The sequence below is a fragment of the Rhinopithecus roxellana genome, chromosome 14 (assembly GCF_007565055.1).
Source record: "Rhinopithecus roxellana isolate Shanxi Qingling chromosome 14, ASM756505v1, whole genome shotgun sequence".
NCBI classification, from domain to species: domain Eukaryota; kingdom Metazoa; phylum Chordata; class Mammalia; order Primates; family Cercopithecidae; genus Rhinopithecus; species Rhinopithecus roxellana.
In genome coordinates, this window is record NC_044562.1 from 47,539,531 (window position 1) to 47,557,815 (window position 18,285).

Consider the following 18,285-nt stretch of genomic DNA (forward strand, 5'->3'; position numbering starts at 1 on the left):
CAAACTTTCCCTAAAGTAATGTCATAAATAATTCCCCCAAAAATGATAGTAGTAAGCCAATTATCAGACAGGAGAAATGCTATCGTTTAATTTAAGCTGAGAGGAGGAAATCCAGAGGATGAAACATGTGAATTGAGACTTCCACCATAAATTCAAGTAGCAAGAGTATTGCTGATTTTGATTAAGAAGTATTTGCTCATATGTACTCATACCATCATATTAAACACTATGATGAATGAACAGTTTGCCCCACTTGAAACTCCTGCTTCCAGTGAAGCTACCATATCAAATTGTCAGATGAATATGCCTTCAGGAAGCAAGTGATCAAACAGAGTTAAATACATCAAGAATCATTGTAAAACAAGTATGTAGCAATTAGGATTACCGCCTTGTAAGATTCAGTTCTTTAAGTAGTTTCTTAAGAGAGTGCAAATCTTTAAAACTAGAAGTCACGTTGCTAGTTTCTCTAAAAGCTGACCATTTCAAATTTGGGTGAGCACCCAGGGTTATTTTGCTTCATGTTCTGCTCTACTTGGCCACATTGTCCTCCATACTGTTTCTCAACCACTGAGCACATTTCCTGCTTCAGGCCTGCTGAAACTGCTAGTTCCTCTGTGTCAAACACTCCTTCACACAACCCATAGCTCCCTCATTTCCTTCAGGTCTCTACTGAAAAGTTGTCTCCTAAGGAGACCTTGCTTGGCTGCCCTGTGTAAACTTACACACAAACACGGTTTCAGTTTCTTCTCTGCTTTATTATTATTCTTTACCACTTGCCATTAACATACTGACAAACCTTTGCAATAATTATTTAACACTACTATCTTGCTCTCAGGACCACATCAACCATTTTAGGAAAAGAAGAGTAGAGTTTGCTGTGTGAATTAAACCTGCATGACCAAAACTTTTTCTCCTCCTTCTCACTATTTCTAAACCACCTCTACTCCTGAGATCGCTGGGGGCTGCCCCAAGACATAAAACACAGACTTCTCAGCAGATCATCTACTTACAAACAATAACATTCATGCCTCCCCAGAGTTCATTATCTCACATTTGTAACTGCTTAACCTTCCAAAGGTCATGTTTACCATTTTGTGGGCTACTTAGCTCATAATGTCCACAAGTAAGTGTATTAGTTTTGAATTAGCTTAAGAGTTAACAAAGAATATAATAATTATGTTGAAATCTTAAATGTCTTTAAACATAAACATTCAAATAAAAAATTATAATAACAATTCGAGTAACTATTTGAATATCCTAAAATATTTGTTAAGTGCTGTGTATGCAGTATCATTAAAATAATATGACTTTTCATAAAACACTTACTAAGTTTTCTGGGAAGTACTCCTTTGCCATCTGCCTTTAAGCAGAACCTAACATTAAAGCTGTGGAAAAAAAAAAAACATACATAAATCCTATAATCCAGTTTAGACATATTTTTTATTATCATCCACATCTAATATTTCTAATACATAGTTTGTACTGTGAAGCCTTACATCTTTATGTCTTAATATTATTCTAAAAACATGAAACTCTATACACTAACCTAACTCATCCTTCAGTAATTTAAGCACACTTCCTTTCATGGTACCTTGATGAGAAAAAGAGAAAGAATATCCTAACTTCCTCTCAAGCTTATAGAACCTGTTGATAAATCTAAAGAAGGGAAATGACAGTTCAGATTTTTATTTATTTATTTATTTATTTTGAGACAAGAGTCTCACTCTGTTGCCCAGGCTGGAGTGCAGTGGCATGATCTCAGTTCACTGCAACCTCTGCCTCCTGAGTTCAAGCAATTCTCCTGCCTTAGCCTCCCGAGTAGCTAGGATTACAGGCATGTACCACCACACCTGGCTAATTTTTGTATTTTTAGTAGAGATGGGGTTTCACCACGTTGGCCAGGCTGGTCTCAAACTCCCGACCTCAGGTGATTCGCCTGCCTGGGTCTCCCAAAGTGCTGGGATTACAGGCGTGAGCCACAGTGCCTAGTCGACAGTTTAGATTTTAAAAACTGTCCCATTGATAGAAGGACCCACCAAAGCTTTCTTTAATTAGCAATGTCCTTTACAGCAGTGTTCTTCACAATTTATTAGCAGGTTTTAAAATCAGTTGAATGGGTTGTGTTCAGCATCTTAAGAAAAAAAATTTTTTTTTTTTTTGAGACGGAGTCTCGCTCTGTTGCCCAGGCTGGAGTGCAGTGGTGTGATCTCGACTCACTGCAAGCTCTGCCTCCTGGGTTCATGCCATTCTCCTGCCTCAGTCTCCCGTGTAGCTGGGACTATAGGTGCCCGCCACTGCGTCTGGCTAATTTTTTGTATTTTTAGTAGAGATGGGGTTTCACCATGTTAGCCAGGATGCTCTCCATCTCCTGACCTCATGATCTGCCTGTCTTGGCCTCCCAAAGTGCTGGGATTACAGGCTTGAGCCACCGCACCCGGCAAGAAAATTTTTTTAATAAATAAAACTGATTTAGGTATCGAAGGTAAGTATGATTTTCTGAAATGCTTGATTTAATTACTTTTATGTTTATAATGCAAAATGTATTTCTTACTATGTGCCATACTCAAAAATCATATGATGTTACTGCTCTAGTTAGTGCATTTGAAGCCTTTGAATTACTAACATAATTAGAAGCAGATTATTGGCAACTTCACAGAGGTATGCAGGGTAGAAAAGCAGTAAAACTTACAGCAAAATCTTGAAAACAACTTCACTGCCAATCAATAAAAATGAAGAGCAAATGTTACTGAATTTTTAATGTAATCCAATTAAAGAAATGAAAATTTCAAAACTGTAATAACTATAACAATAATTCAAAAATATTCAAAAACAAATTCAGGAAAAATCTCTTTAATTGACTCTTTTGAAGTAAAATTTTTCTAAGTACCAATCATTTTCTCCTTGATCATAAGTTCTCTGCAACTTTTCTGTGTAAGTAAGGAACATGAATAGTGTTTCCCAAAGTGGGAACTCATTAGTGACTACTCATGGTGATTTTGGTAGTACATGGGTCAAGATTTTTCATTAGTTTTATATTTATATTGATATGTATGAGAAAGATACTCGTTTCTACATTTTGCTTTTAAGTACTGTGAAGTAAAGCATGAGACAACTTAAAAAATATAATGAAAATAGAGCAAAAATTACTGAAGTAGCATACAAATGACAAAGATGAGAGAAAGAATGGAGTAGAGAAGAATTCAGACATTTAACTTATGAAAAAATATTATATTTTTATTTGGAAATTAGTAAAAGAATAAGCAGAAAATATATTAGAGCAAAATAATTTTTTTCAAACAGCTACTGTTCACAGATATTAAATCTGAAAAACAAGATATCTTTTAAAAATTTAAGTGTTCATGGGCCTGTTTGGAATTACATATAAATGAACTGAGATCTTATTAGCTTTTCTTTCTTTTTGAAAATACTCATTGACCATGCATAATTCTTTAAACATTAATTTCATACTAATTTACAGAGTATCTTTACAGCTCTTTTTTGGAGCACTATTTCTACAATCCAATTTATAACATAAAAATAGAGTATAAGGCCAGGTGCAATGGCTCATGCCTGTAATCCTAGCACTTTAGGAGACGGAGGCAGAATGACTGCTTGAGCACAGCAGTCTTCGAGACCAATCTGACCAATATAGGGAGACCCCATCTCTACAAACAATTCAAAACATTAGCCGGGTATGGTGCCACACGCCTGTAGTACCAGCTACTAGAGAGGCCAAGGTGGAAGGGTCACTTAAGCCTGGGAGGTCGAGGCTACAGTGAGCTGTTGTTGTGCCACTGCACTCCGGTCTGGGCAACAGAGGCAGACCTTGCTTCAAACAAAAAAGAATAGAAAAAACAGTATACCACAGAAACTGTTTTAGCAATATTTCAGCCCTACCACCTTCACTTTTCAATTGTTCTTACAATGCCTGAACAATAATCACAGTAATAACTATTATTAAACAAATACCCTTACCAGGAAACTTTGAGAGCTGTTCCAGGCAGTGAGCAGGTTTTATTGTCTTGATTTAAAATGCTAGGGTACACTTCAAGACCAGCATTTACAGTGATAACTGGTCTGGCCCTAGTGGGGGAAAAAAAGAAGATGAAGAAAAAAGTTATTTAAAAAGTTAGGTTGATCGAAATATTTTTGGTTCATATTCACTACATATATAGTACAATGTCTACTAAAAGTATTGTCTGTAATAGTAAAAGAAACAGGAACAACATAACTGTAGGTGATCAAATGTCTCAGTTGCCCAGAACTGTCCTAATTTTAGCACAGAAACTCCTGCATCCTGAGAAATCGCTCAGTTCCAGGCAAAGTGGGACAATGACTGACCTATATGAATTCAGTCACTAAAGCAGAATGGCTAAATAAGTTGTGAGATATCTACCAAATTCACTGCACTACCATGGAGAAAATGAGTGCAATGACCTCTAAGACATAACCAACACATAGTTTTGGTGAGAGAGAAAAAAAAAACCCCAAAATGTAAAAAGGATGTCTACTGATATACATACATACATAATATGATTTTTTAATGCATAGAATATTTCTAATAGAAGAAACAAATAAATTATTAGCTGGTGTGAGGGAAAACATTTTTTTATATACCCTTCTTGTACTGTTTGCATTTTTACCACATACATTATATAATTAACAGCAATTTAAAAAACTAAAAACAATAAATTAAAATAAATAGTTTTCCTGAGTTCAGATACACAGGTTGAAATCCTATACAAAGATACAGCTGGCTCAAGTCAATCAATGTGCCTGTCTCAAAATGATAAATCTCTGAAATCTGTTAAGTATTGTATAGTTACAATTACTATAGTATAGAGTTATTGTATAGTATACAATTAAATTGACCCATCACAAACTCTACCCAGCACTAATGTTAGTGTTCCTGCCATGTATAAACTCAGATCATAGATACGTAAACATCTTAACTACCTGGGATGCCAACTGATATTCTAAGTCATGAGGAACTGATAAAATACAGAGAATAACTGGGGATATATAAGAAATTGGGAAATAGAAATATATAAGTTCATACATATTGCTCTAATAAAAATATTCATTTCTGGTTTCATTAGATACTAATCTTGTGGTCAGAGAATACCAAGACATAAGCATGAGGTTAATTTCCTGTTTCTTATAGGAAAATGTAAACCCAGACAATTTTTAGAGAGATTAAAACTACAGGAGAATACCTTTGAACATAATTTAAAAGACAAAGAAGGGGCGGGCATAGTGGCTCACACCTGTAATCCCAGCACTTTGGGAGGCTGAGGCGGGTGGATCACTTGAGGCTAGGAGCTCAAGACCAGCCCAGGCACCATGGCAAGACCCTGTCTCTACCAAAAATACATAAAATTAGCCAGGTGTTGTGGCACATGCCTGTAGTCCCAGCTACTTGGGAAGCTGAGGCACGAGAATCACTAGGAGCTGGGAGGCAAAGGTTGCAATGAGCCAAGATTGCACCACTGTACTCCAGACTGGGCAAAAAAAAAAAAAAAAAGACAGACGTTCTAGTGTTCAATAGCACCACAGATTGACTATAGTTAACAATAATTTATTGTACATTTCAACATAGCTGGCTGGGCATAGTGGATCATGACAGTAATCACAGCACTTTGGGAGGCTGAGGTGGGTGGATCACTTCACGCTAGGAGTTCAGGACCAGTTTGGCCAACATGGCAAAACCCTGTCTCTACTAAAAATACAAAAATTAGCCGGTGTGGTGGCATGTGCCTGTAACCCCAGCTACTTGGGAGGTCGAGGCATGAGAATTGCTTGAACCCAGGGGGCAGAGGTTCCAGGGAGCCGAGATGGTCCCATTGCAACGAAATTCTGTCTCCAAAGAAAAGAAGAAATCAAAATAGCTACAAGAGAGGCTAGACGAGAGGATTCTGGGTGTTCCCAACACAAATAAATGATAAATGTTTGAGATGATGGATATCCTAATTACTCTGATTTGATCATTACATTGTATGAATGTATCAAAATATCACATGTACCCCATAAATATGTGCAATTATTACGTATCAATAAAAATAATACTATTTGCCTGCAGCAAAATATGAACAGAAAGAACAAATTTTATCATTATTTCAAGAAAATTAAACTAAAATTCAAATACTGACAGTTAAAAAACATTCAAATAATTCAGAATATTCCTATATTACAGGATACAGAAAATGCTCACCTGTATAAGATAGCTCGATCTACACCAAAAGCTCCTACGATTAAGTCTTAAGAAAGAGTGGAAAAACATGTTAATAATGATAATAGTTTTTAAAATGTATATACCATTCTATAAAATTTTCAATGAACATAAAAAGGCTTGAACATAGTCTCAAAACTATTCATTAAGAGGTTGTAAGATATTATATAAAAGGCTAAAATATATGAACACCGTAAACAAACTACCATCAGTGGAAAATGTTTATTATAAAGCAGACTTTCATCTAGGTGGAGATAAATCTTTTAAATGAATATTTGGTAAAAAGTAGCAATGATAAGCATACACCTGCCAAACATACATACTGCCAAAGGAAAAAGCTTTATAGATGCCTGTGGATTTTACAATCTTATTATAAAATTTTTTTTCTATTTCCTATATATAATATATGTGTATATACATATAAATATAAAATATGATAGCAGATAGCACTCAAATCAGCAAGAATGAAACGCATTAGTTTTCATACGCCACTGGTTCAACTGGTCCACAGTTCAGAAAAAGACAAATGAGAGCTCTAGCTCACAGTATACCCAAGCTAAATTCGAGGAATTCTTTTCTAAACAGAAAAGCATATGAAAAAAAACATAAAAACAGAGAGATTTGATTACATAAAAGTTTAAAACTTTATGCTCAAAATGCAAATGTGACAAACTAGAAAATACATACAAGCGTTAAGGAGTTAATATTTGCAACATTTAAGTTACTGTGAAAATTTTTTAAAAAAATGAATGAATAAAGAAAAACAAAATACCATCCCAGTACCAAAGAAGAAAAAAAGACACTAAAAGGAAATTCACAGAAGTAAATATGTATATACACAAATAACAACATGAGGTTGATTCTTAACTATACATTAGCTTATTAGTAAAAATAATCATTTTTATTTGTGTATAGTGAAGAACCAACCTCATGGCCGGGCATGGTGGCTCACGTCTGTAATCCCAGCACTTTGGGAGGCTGAGGCAGGCGGATCACGAGGTCAGGAGTTTGAGACCAGTCTGCCCAAGACCAGCCTGATCAACAAGGTGAAACTCCATCACTACTAAAAATACAAAAATTAGCCAGGTGTGGTGGCGCCTGCCTGTAATCCCAGCTACTCAGGAGGCTGAGGCAGAAGAATCGCTTGAACCCGGGCGGTGAAGTTTGCAGTGAGCAGAGATCACACCACTGCACTCCAGCCTGGGTGACAGAGTGAGACTTCGTCTCAAAAAAAAAAAAAAAAAAAGAATAAAATGCATGCCTTATTTTCTAGAATCACAAACTGTTAGTTAAAATACCCAGTCCACCTGTTATACAGTTAAAAATTATTTTAAAAGAGGCACAAGTGTAGGAAAACAATGACTCACTGACTGCTGGTGAGTGCTTTAAAAAGTTAACAAAAACCTTCCTGTGGAGGGAGTGGGATGGTAACTTGACCATGTGCATTAACAACCTTAAGAAAAGAAGTGCACACACTTGACACAGTGATTCTTGAATTTTGTCCTAATGACATAATCAGAGATATGCAAAAGAATTATAAAGAAAGATAAAAATGCCACAAAATAAGGTAAATAAGATACGATACAGCTATTTGTTACAAAGGGAAACAAAATTCATGTTTTAGAAGAACAATAAAGAAATGTTTCTGAAATGTTGAATAAAACACATTATAAACAGCACATAAAAACATGATTTCCTTTTTAAAAAAATGTGTGTGACTGCATAGGAAAAAAATTGAGAAGATATGCTTTGATGTATTTTCTAAAAGTTCTATAATAAATATATTGCATTTATAACAAAAAAACTCTAAAATAATATTAATTTATGAGAATCAACTTCATGTCTTATTTCTGGAAACAGACTGACATACTTGTATATTGAGCTCATATTAAGTGTTTCAACACAAAGGTCATCTAAGTTTTCTACACTATATTTCATTTAAAGAAAAGATCTATTTTGATCCTAGATACATTTATAATGCTGCAAAGTGTATAAGAACCAGAAAAAGGTCTTGCTTGCTCTATTGGACCCATGCAGGGGGCAACTTGGGCAAACTGCCTTTCTCAGTCTCTTTTTACATTCAGAAATGGTATAATAATGAGCTATAAAAATGAGCTTAAATTAACTCATGTATTAATTCCCAGCACTTTGGGAGGCCACGGCAGGTGGATTGCTTGAGCTCATGAGTTTGAGACCAGCCTGGGGAACATGGCAAAAACCACTCTTTACAAACCATACAAAAAGTAGCCAGGCACGCTGGTGTGTGCCTGTAGTCCCAGATACTCAGGAGGCTGAGGTGGGAGGATGGCTTCAGCCCAGAAGGTGGAGGCTGCAATGAGCCAAGATTATGCCACTGTACTCCAGCCTGGGCAACAGAGCCATACCTTGTCTTCAAAAAAAAAAAAAAAAAAAAATCATAACTATTAGTCAAGTACATAAATTCTACATAATTAAAAAAATTAAAAAGATAGGTAACATTAAAACAGCTTAGAATGAGCATTTAGCTTTTGTTTATAGCTTCCGTAATACTCTTCTTTGACATTTCATTAAAGACTACAGGAGAAACTCAGAGTGTACTGTATACACTCCCAGGAAAGAGAGCTGACTTTTCTTCATATCCTCTTAGGTGATGGGAATGATGCCTTGAGTATTTTAGAGGTTTGATCAACACATGAAATACTGAATTGCAATAATTTATAATATAAATCAAGAACAGTAACTAATACTATTTGCTATTAGGACTGAAAAATCTAAGGGCTCTATGTGTTGATAAGAAAGCACCTGGATATCCATTTTTGTCTATATCTGTGGCTCCTTTCATTGAATAGCCAAAGCTTGGTGGCATGCTTCGAGCAGCCCACTGCCCTTCAAGGATTTGAGATGGGACTGCGTTCAAGCCTGTTGATCTTCCATTGAAGATATAAACAATTCCTTTTTTATCTTCACCCCCATATGGAGCAGCAATTGCAATATCTGTGGGGAAAAAGAGGAGGGGGAAGGAGCATGACAGAAGTAAGCAGGAGGAAAAGAAAGGGAAGAATGAGGAAGGAATGAGAGAAGGGGGGAAGAGGGCAAGGATGAAGAGAAAAAATGTTTCAGTACTTGTAATTATTTGTACAGATCTTAATATTTATAGAACCCATTTATCATGATAAATATTAATTCAAAGTTCAGTAGGGTACTCTTTATCCACAATCAATAATCTAATTCAAGGAAACTCAAGCAAAACTGTACAGAAAAGACATTAATTTAGAGCCAGATCATCTGGCTCTGACCTGAAACAAATCACTTAAACTTTCTGTACCACAAATGCTTCCTCGTTAAAACTAGGAGGTAGGGGATGGGAGAAGGATACATCAAAAGATTCATCTAAAGTTTATTTTCACTCTCAAAATTCTAGTTAATTTATTTACGGATGATATTGTTTTTTCTGAACAGAAGCCAATCTGCTCAGAAATTTGAAAGTTGTGACTTCATCTTGATCTTGCTCAACTTACACTGAAAGAAGATAAATGAATAACATTTTAAATCTTTAAAAAACCCCAAACACCAAATGATCTTTTCTACCTCTAAAATATATTACCAATCTGCCCACTTCTCTCTGCTGCTGCTGCCACCCTAGACAAGTCATTGCCGTATTTTGCTTTTAAACAGCCTTTTAAGAGGCCTCCCACTTCTACCCTTGCCTCTATAACTTTCTCTTCTAAAAGGCCAAACATTCACCATATCATGTCACACCCATCCCCTTCTTAAAATCCTTCAATTAGTTCCCAAAGCATTTAGAGTAAGTTCTAAACCCTACCTGGTATTTCCATTATTTAGTATGCAAATCTCATTCTTCTCCCCATCCCCACCCCAACACCATCCAGTTTTTTTACCCTTATTTACTCTTCCCAGCAATCCTGGCCTTTTTTTCTGTTTCTTAAACACACCAAGCCAGTTGCCAACTATGGACTTATATTTGCTGTTCTCTCTGCCTTAACAGCTTTTGCTCCAGAGCTTTTACAACTCTATTCCTTCTATTTGTCCAAATGATAGATCAATGTCATTGACATTAGATCAGATGTCATTCTGTCAGCAAGCTATTCCCTAGCTACCCTACGCAGCAGTGCGCCACCCCTCTCAAACCCCTGCTTTCTCTATCACCCTCTCTATCCCAAAACTCTTATTATATTACCTTGCCTTCTAAAAAAAATCCACCATCTTTATCACTATCTGGATTTCCCCCATTGTTTACTTATTCAATGACCACACAGAATAAGTAAGCTATAGAACATAAGCTTCATGAGACCAAGGACATGTCGTATCTTGCCTACCACAGACTCTAAGTACCAGCCATAACAAATTGCCTCAATTTTCTTAATGTACATGAGCTGTCTCATAGGTCCTTAAAAAGCCATGCCTCACTGTCTCATGGCTCCCCTGAAACATCGACAATACCTTGATAACTCGTCCTTTATATGAGACCATTAAGCCTGGGATCTCAAACACTGATGATCACATTGAGGTTCTTTATTTTTTTTTTTTTTTAACACATATATGCTGTCCCCATTGGATGCTGAGTTGCTGAGTTTCTTAAAGACATGAGTAGACTCTGATTTATGCTCATTTCTACCACCTAGAAGAGTGCCTGGCTTGCAGTAAATACCAACTAAGAATTTGTTATCCTTAAAAATGAGTACCTCAGTTATGTAAAACTTTTTTATCCTTTTTTAAGCCTTAAAAGGTAAGTTGGCCGGGTGCAGTGGCTCACGCCTATAATCCCAGCACTTTGGGAGGCCAAGGCAGGTGGGTCACGAGGTCAAGAGATCAAGACCATCCTGGCCAACATGGTGAAACTCCATCTCTACTAAAAATACAAAAATTAGCCAAGCGTGGTGGTTGGTGTCGGTAGTCCCAGCTACTCAGGAGGCTTAGGCAAGGGAATTGCTTGAACCCGGGAGGTGGAGGTTGCAGTGAGCCGAGATGGTGCCACTGCATTCCAGCCTACCGACAGAGCGAGACTCTGTCTAAAAAAAAAAAACAAACAAACAAACAAAAAAAAAAAACAAAGATAAGCATAACTTCTATACTGACATATGCATTAATAAAGTATTTATTAAAACAGGCTGGCCATGGTAGCTCATGCTTTAATCCTATCACCTTTGGAGGCCGAGGCAGCCAGACTGCTTAAGCCCAGGAGTTTGAGACCAGCTTTGGCAACATGGCAAAGCCCCATCTCTACAAAAAATACAAAAATTAGCCATGCGTGGAGGCGCACACTGGTAGTCCCAGCTACTTCGGAGGGTAAGGTAGGAGAACTGCTTGAGCCTGGGAGGTCAAGTCTGCAGTGAGCTGTGATCGTACCACTGCACTCCAGCTTGGGTGACAGAGGAAGACCCTGTCTCAATAAATAATAAAAATATAAAGTATTCATTAAAATATAATTTTCCAACAAAAGATAGTTCCAATGTTGAGTGATTGTTTAATAAAAATTATCTGTAACTTTCTAAACCCTTCATTATTTCATACATGTTAATCATCTTCTCTCTTTGCTATCATCTGTCGAGTCTGGAAGATCCTACACCTTCATACAATCAATTCTTCCTTTGATCATTTTAGTTGCTCTTTCCTGTTTTTATTTCCTCTGCTTTTCCTGGAAGACTACTGATAAAAACTGCACATAATTACCTTTGGGCTATATAAAACTTTGGAACATAACTTTATTGTTTTGTTTTCAATATCCCTCTTGTTGATGCCTAGGGTGCGGGTAGGTGGAAAGAGAGGAGTATAGGAATACAGGAGCAATGACACTTAATGTGTTCATGTATGAACAACAACAAAAGATCTAACTTTTTTTTTTTTTTTTTTAAGAGAGAAAGTTTTATTTTTAGGCTTGAAGATCTAACTTATAACTAATAGAACATATATATGCATAATGCAACTATATTTACACATATGTATTAAATACTATACATAAATACAGCTCAGATAATTTTTCACTAAAGACATTATCATTCTACTATTTGGTACAGTAAGACCCAAGGAAAAACCTTGGGTCTTCAAAATCATCCTCTATGGTATCTATCTGTATTTTACCCCTTTGTAAAATCATTGTAAAACTTCACATTTTTTAAGCTGTTGTCTATATTTGTTGTACTGACAGACAATACATTATAACAAAAAATTAGAAAGCTGGAAGAGATTTTGGCTAGATCATAATAATGAGAAAACTTTCTTTAAAGTAACTGGAATAACATCAAGACAAGGTGACAGCAAACATGACCAGGCTTCCCAGAAAAACTGGGAGACAGAGGCTCAGCTACATAGCAAAGAATTCATTAACTTTATTCATGGTGGAACCTCAAACTTAGCCCTGTGTTTCTTATGTAGTTTTCGTTATGATTAAGTAATGATTTGATCTGTTCTATAGTGTTCTTTTCACGTTTTATTATGAACTTCATACCATAGCTCCATTTGATTTATGCTAGGTTCTCTTGGCGGTAAAAATCTTCAAGCCTCTATTTTAGGTAGCAAATGTACCTCTGAGTAGATGTTCCGTACCACTGAAACTTCTATGGTTGGCCAGGCACAGTGGCTCACATCTGTAATTCCAGCACTTCGTGCTGCTGAGGCAGGAGGATCACTTGAACTCAGGAGTTAGAGACCAGCCTGGGTAATAATGGCAAGACCTCAGCTCGACTAAAAATCAAAAAAAATAGCAGGGCATTGTGGTAGGAGCCTGTAGTCCCAGCTACTCAGGAGGCCGAAGTGGGAGGATCTCTTGACCCTGGGAGGTCGAAGCTGCAGTGAGCCATGATTGCACCACTGCATTCTAGCCTGGGTGACAGTGAGACGCTGCCTCAAAAATAAAAAATAATAATAATAATAAAAAATAAAAAAAAGAAACAAACATCTAAGGTTAATCTTCCAGATGACACTTCTAGTAAATGACATCACTTACCCACAAGACAGGTGTGAAATCTTGAGGGCAAACAACATTTACCTTTCCACTACTATTTGAGACATACAACAAGTCATCTGTATTTTTAAAGTTTTCTTTTTAATGTATACCTTTCCTTTAAGTTTTAAGGGGGCATATGCTTACTATACTGTTGATTACACAAACTAGTTCAACTATCCATTCTGTGATCTCTAGAAAGGTTTTTAATAGATTTTTTTAAAAAATTCTTGGTAATTTGTAACCAATATTTCATGTTTCTGAAAAGAATTCTAAAGTAAAAGCTAACTTTCCTTTTTAAAGATATCGACAACTATTAAAATGGTACTATTATAAAAGAATAGGCTTATACTTTTAATATGCCACCATGAAGGGAGATATAACATCCCTCAGAACATTTTGGACAGCTACAACAAAGTTATAGCTTTAAAATTATTAATGGGAAATCATATCTTTAAGGTATGCATTAGTCAGCATTGCCTTGACAATGTGCCTAGAAGCATTTTTTTTTAAACACTTGTAGCCAAATGAACAGAAGAGGGCACTGCTACTAAGCAGGATGCAGAAACACATAAAGCCACCAGCTAGCAGGAGGTGCCAGGGGAATGAAGGTTCATTTCAGAAGGTAATCATTCTGACCTTCTAATTTGAGGCTGAGTGAATAATAACTCATGAGAGTCAATTTTTGAAATCTTTGCTCTGATTTTTAAAGAAAAATAGTAATCTGTCTTTAAATTTGGTGTGTTACTCACTGACACACAATCCACCTTTCCAGGAAGGAGATTTGCTTGTGTAGACTCCTACAGATGGAGTTACAGGACTTTTCCAGGTGGACACAGATAATCAGAGACCTGCAGCTACTAAACTTCGATCTTACCATTGAAACCATCCTGGTCCAGATCTCCCAAAGGAGCTATGGCACTGCCAAACCGTGCAAAGACCTCAAACCCATTCAGCTTTGTTGTCTGGAAGTCTCCTGAAGCTCTCTGTAGAGACACTGAGACCTGCCCCACCTCCTGGAGTTTGCCATCAGAGCCACGATCCATGAAGAGAGGTGCTCCAATAAACACATCTGCATAACTAAAAGAACAGAATCTTCTCATCTGGTTACAACATCAAATTTCATATCTTAGTACGCATTTTCTTTCTTATTACAACTCACTTTTCCTCTTTCTGCATCTCTCACACCCACAGTGAAACACAAAATGATTACCAGAGCACACATTTCAAATTGAAACCTTCCTTTAATTCTTTTAAGAAACTATGAGTAATTCATACAATTATTTGTTCATGTTATAAAAGCTACTGAAAAAAACAGAACATACATAGAGGTTTTCTTTTTTTTATTTTATTTTATTTTATTTTATTTTATTTTATTTTATTTTATTTTATTTTATTTTATTTTATTTTTGAGACAGAGTCTCACTCTATCTCCCAGGCTGGAGTGCAGTGGCGCGATCTCGGCTCACTGCAAGCTCCGCCTCTGGGGTTCATGCCATTCTCCTGCCTCAGCCTCCAGAGTAGCTGGGACTACAGGCGCCCGCCACCACGCCCGGCTAATTTTTTGTATTCCTAGTAGAGACGGGGTTTCACTGTGTTAGCCAGGATGGTCTCGATCTCCTGACCTTGTGATCTGCCCACCCTGGCCTCCCAAAGGGCTGGGATTACAGGCTTGAGCCACCAAGCCCGGCCACAAACATAGAGGTTTTCTAGAATTCATGATTAAGGTTGCTTCAAATTGTTTCCTTAAACAGAAAGATTAGCAGAAAAGGAATACAAAAACAGCAGAAAAAAATGTTTAGTTTGAGTAAAATATTCATAAACATGAGAAGATAACTTTCTGGAAACATTTTTTTAAACTTACTCATCTCCATTAATGTCAGTGGCAGCTACAGAAAACCCGAAATATGCAGCCATCTGGATGAAAAGATGAAAATGAAATGTTTATATTTCATTCAATTAGTTTAGACAATTAACATTCGTAATATATGTACCAAATAGAAAGGGCTATTTTTTTTCTCTGCATATAGTGCTTCAATCTAAATGTCTTGTCTTTTGTTTATTCTACCAACACAATGACAATCAGGTAATGAGGCTTGTTGTTTTCCTAAACAGAATATATTCCTAGGACACAATATATTACATGTAATGCCATTTAAGTCTAACGACTATCAATTCTCCTTCCTAGGCCTACCCTATTATCTCCCTTTCTCTCCATTTCCCAAAACATACCAGACACAAGCACACTAACAAAAATATATAGTCACAGACAAATGTTGTGATTGAAACCAACAAGTTTTATACGGATGCCTATGTCATGAGGATAATAAATAATTATTCATAATAGATAATAATTGGCTCCCCTATGTGAAACTACTACTACTGTTTAAAAATTACTATTTGGAAAGATATTGAAAGGAGCTCATTTTTGTGTCATACCTCTATCGATTACTTGCCACATGGCTTTGCTTTTGAATCACACACAGTACAAATGTGTTTGGGTTTATTATGAGCAGAAATGTCCTTTTCCCTACCACAGGACACCACTGGCTTTCATAGGGTGAGCAGCTTAGCTGTAAATAAATGTGAAAAAGGAAAGCTCTAAGAGAGCTCAAAGTGCAAAACAAAACTAAAAGAGATGACAGATTAAATACAAAGTAAGGTGAAAAATGAGTCAACAAACCAAACAAGGAAAGTTAGCAATGCTTCTCAAATTTGATTGGCTCAGATATCAAGAGAGAATGATAAGGGAGATTCCTACATTATCTGTTTTGGGTTGATACAGTGTAATTGGGAAAATGAAAGGTGTGTTCTGTTTTAAATGACAAGATCAGAGCTGGTGAAATAAAATATACTGTGCTTGGGGTACAAGGTTGATGTGCTGACTAGAATGTAACAGAATAATATTCATGGGCCTTAGTGACCTACAGTGTTTGGCTTGGAAGTGTAAAGAAAGGATGGCATTTACTGAGACACATTTTGTCCTGGGCACTATGATTCAAATGTTTTCTTTTGATTCTCACAACTGTCCCATGAAGAAGTTGCCAGCATCCCTATTTTTATAAATAAGGAACCAAATTTTCAGCAGCAAATACCTTATCCAATGCAATAACAGACTGAGCATGGAAAACCCAGGTTTGTACCCATATAAAAGCCAAGTTTCCCACTCCTCTCTAGTCACCCCCACTTCCCAATAGTGGAAGAAGAATAAAGCAAGTATCACTGACTGCATGCAGTAGGATCCAGACTCATACATGGTCACCAGACAGGAGAAGCTGCTTGAGCTGGAGAAGTCACAACTGAACAAAGGGAACACCCCTGCAGCAACCCTAACTGCCTGTCAACTGCAGGGCTCCCCAGGTTGTGCATCAATCCTGACTGCCACAGAAATGGGAAGAGGTTTCTGGGGACCATGAGTCTAGTCAGTCATCCTATCAATCCTATCCCAAAGCCCAACAATCTCAACTGAACAAAAAGGCTTGAATCCCAGATCTGCAAACCTTGAGAAAGATTTTCCTCTACCTACTGTTTAAATTTTTCTTCATCATTACCAACTTATGGTATAATTATCTGAGACATACAACAGAGAATATTATAAAATGCCTGAACTCGCAGAGAATGTCTAATACTTAAAAAGCACTAGCATTTTTTAGCTAAGAAGTATCTTATTTCATGTAGTACAAATGAAGTTCACTTGTAATATCTATAGTACACACCTGTGCCATGCTTTCTGTTGCATCTAATAAAATTATAAGGCATAGATCATCCTTAAAAAAGAATTTAATATTACCAGTAAAGAAAAAGAAAGTCTTTGTGGTTTTGTGTGTATGTGATTTTGTATTTTCCAAGAAAACAAAAAGGCAGACAAAAACAAGCCAAAATATCCAAATTACTTTGGCTAAAGCAAAGATGAAATATTTAAAGCCCATCTTATATGTAGAATATTGAATGTTATGGAATCATTAAATCATTCTGATACTGCCAGCAAAGTTTTAAGACATTAGGAAACTCTGATAATAAAATATTGAGTGAAAAAGGCAAGACAAAATGAAAAATACAGAGTAAACCAATTTTTGTTTATACACACACACACAAAAGAGAAATTATAATAGTTTGACCAAAATGATAAGAGTTGGAAGAATTATCTATTTGATGAGATTATAGTTCACTTTTACACTTTTATATTTCACAAATTTACTCCAATGAGTACATACTGCCTTTATAGTGGGAGAGGGCAATCATATTCTGGAAGCATACCTGATCGCCAGTAAAATTGTATATGGAGGACATGTTCTTCCCATCATAAATATAAACCTGTGAAGGAAAAACAGAAGTATATGAAATCTAGTAAAACAGAAGATAACTTAGAGATTTTTTAAAAAATACCTTCTAACTGTCCTACCATTCCCAAAGTCCTTGCTGCTCTTGGAACTCCTGAAACAAAGTCTGAAACAAAAAAACAAATTATTCATTTTTTAGGACAACACTGGAAGTTGCAGACAAGAAGTGACTGTCAGCAAGCTTTAAGTTTTACTACTTCAGTTCAAAACAAACAATCGATTTAGAAAAATTGGTACTCTGTAATAAATAGCCCAGCATATTTATCTATAAAATCAAAATTTACCAAATATAAATTCTTGAGGGCTCTCAAACATACACAAATAAGCCTTCAAGTCATTTGTAATAATGTTAAACAAGAATAGACAAGATAAAGTAACCTAAGAATAAAGAAAAACTAAATGTACAGCAATGAAAAATAATACAGAGCAAACTGAAGAGGGGTAGATGTGGCTGTGGCACAGAAATGTGATCAAAATCTGGTAAAGACTGTGATTCCTAAATGGAGCTCTGAAGGAAGATGGATGGACAATGAGAGGATGGGATAATAACGGTACAGAGATGGCCCAGAAGGTAACAAAGGATGCCTAACGAAAGAAGAAACTAAGCCTCTCCCAGAGGAAAGAATTTGCTGAACGCAAGGAGGAAAACGCTAAAGAAATCACTAACAGTGTTGGGGACTAAAAAGAAGCAGAAAGGAAAGGCACTGAAGCCAAGTGTAGCCGTCTCAATTTCAGCAGCCACTAGAGGAAGTTTAGCACAGACCTAGCCTGGACTC

The 18,285-nt window shown here is 36.4% G+C and overlaps 1 protein-coding gene across 3 annotated transcripts in view; it reads right to left on the reverse strand.

Annotated features, from left to right (window-relative positions):
* ITGAV (integrin subunit alpha V) overlaps positions 1 to 18,285 on the reverse strand; it is a 90,868-nt gene that overhangs the window by 24,403 nt on the left and 48,180 nt on the right. For all 3 annotated transcript variants that reach the window (XM_010370303.2, XM_010370304.2, XM_030916367.1), the window contains 8 exons: positions 17,572 to 17,615; positions 17,427 to 17,483; positions 15,034 to 15,086; positions 14,047 to 14,249; positions 9,011 to 9,202; positions 6,212 to 6,257; positions 3,976 to 4,083; positions 1,327 to 1,385 (listed from right to left, as the gene is read on the reverse strand). In XM_010370303.2, the coding sequence (XP_010368605.2) occupies positions 1,327 to 1,385; positions 3,976 to 4,083; positions 6,212 to 6,257; positions 9,011 to 9,202; positions 14,047 to 14,249; positions 15,034 to 15,086; positions 17,427 to 17,483; positions 17,572 to 17,615 (762 nt within the window). The remainder of the gene's footprint in view (positions 1 to 1,326; positions 1,386 to 3,975; positions 4,084 to 6,211; positions 6,258 to 9,010; positions 9,203 to 14,046; positions 14,250 to 15,033; positions 15,087 to 17,426; positions 17,484 to 17,571; positions 17,616 to 18,285) is intronic.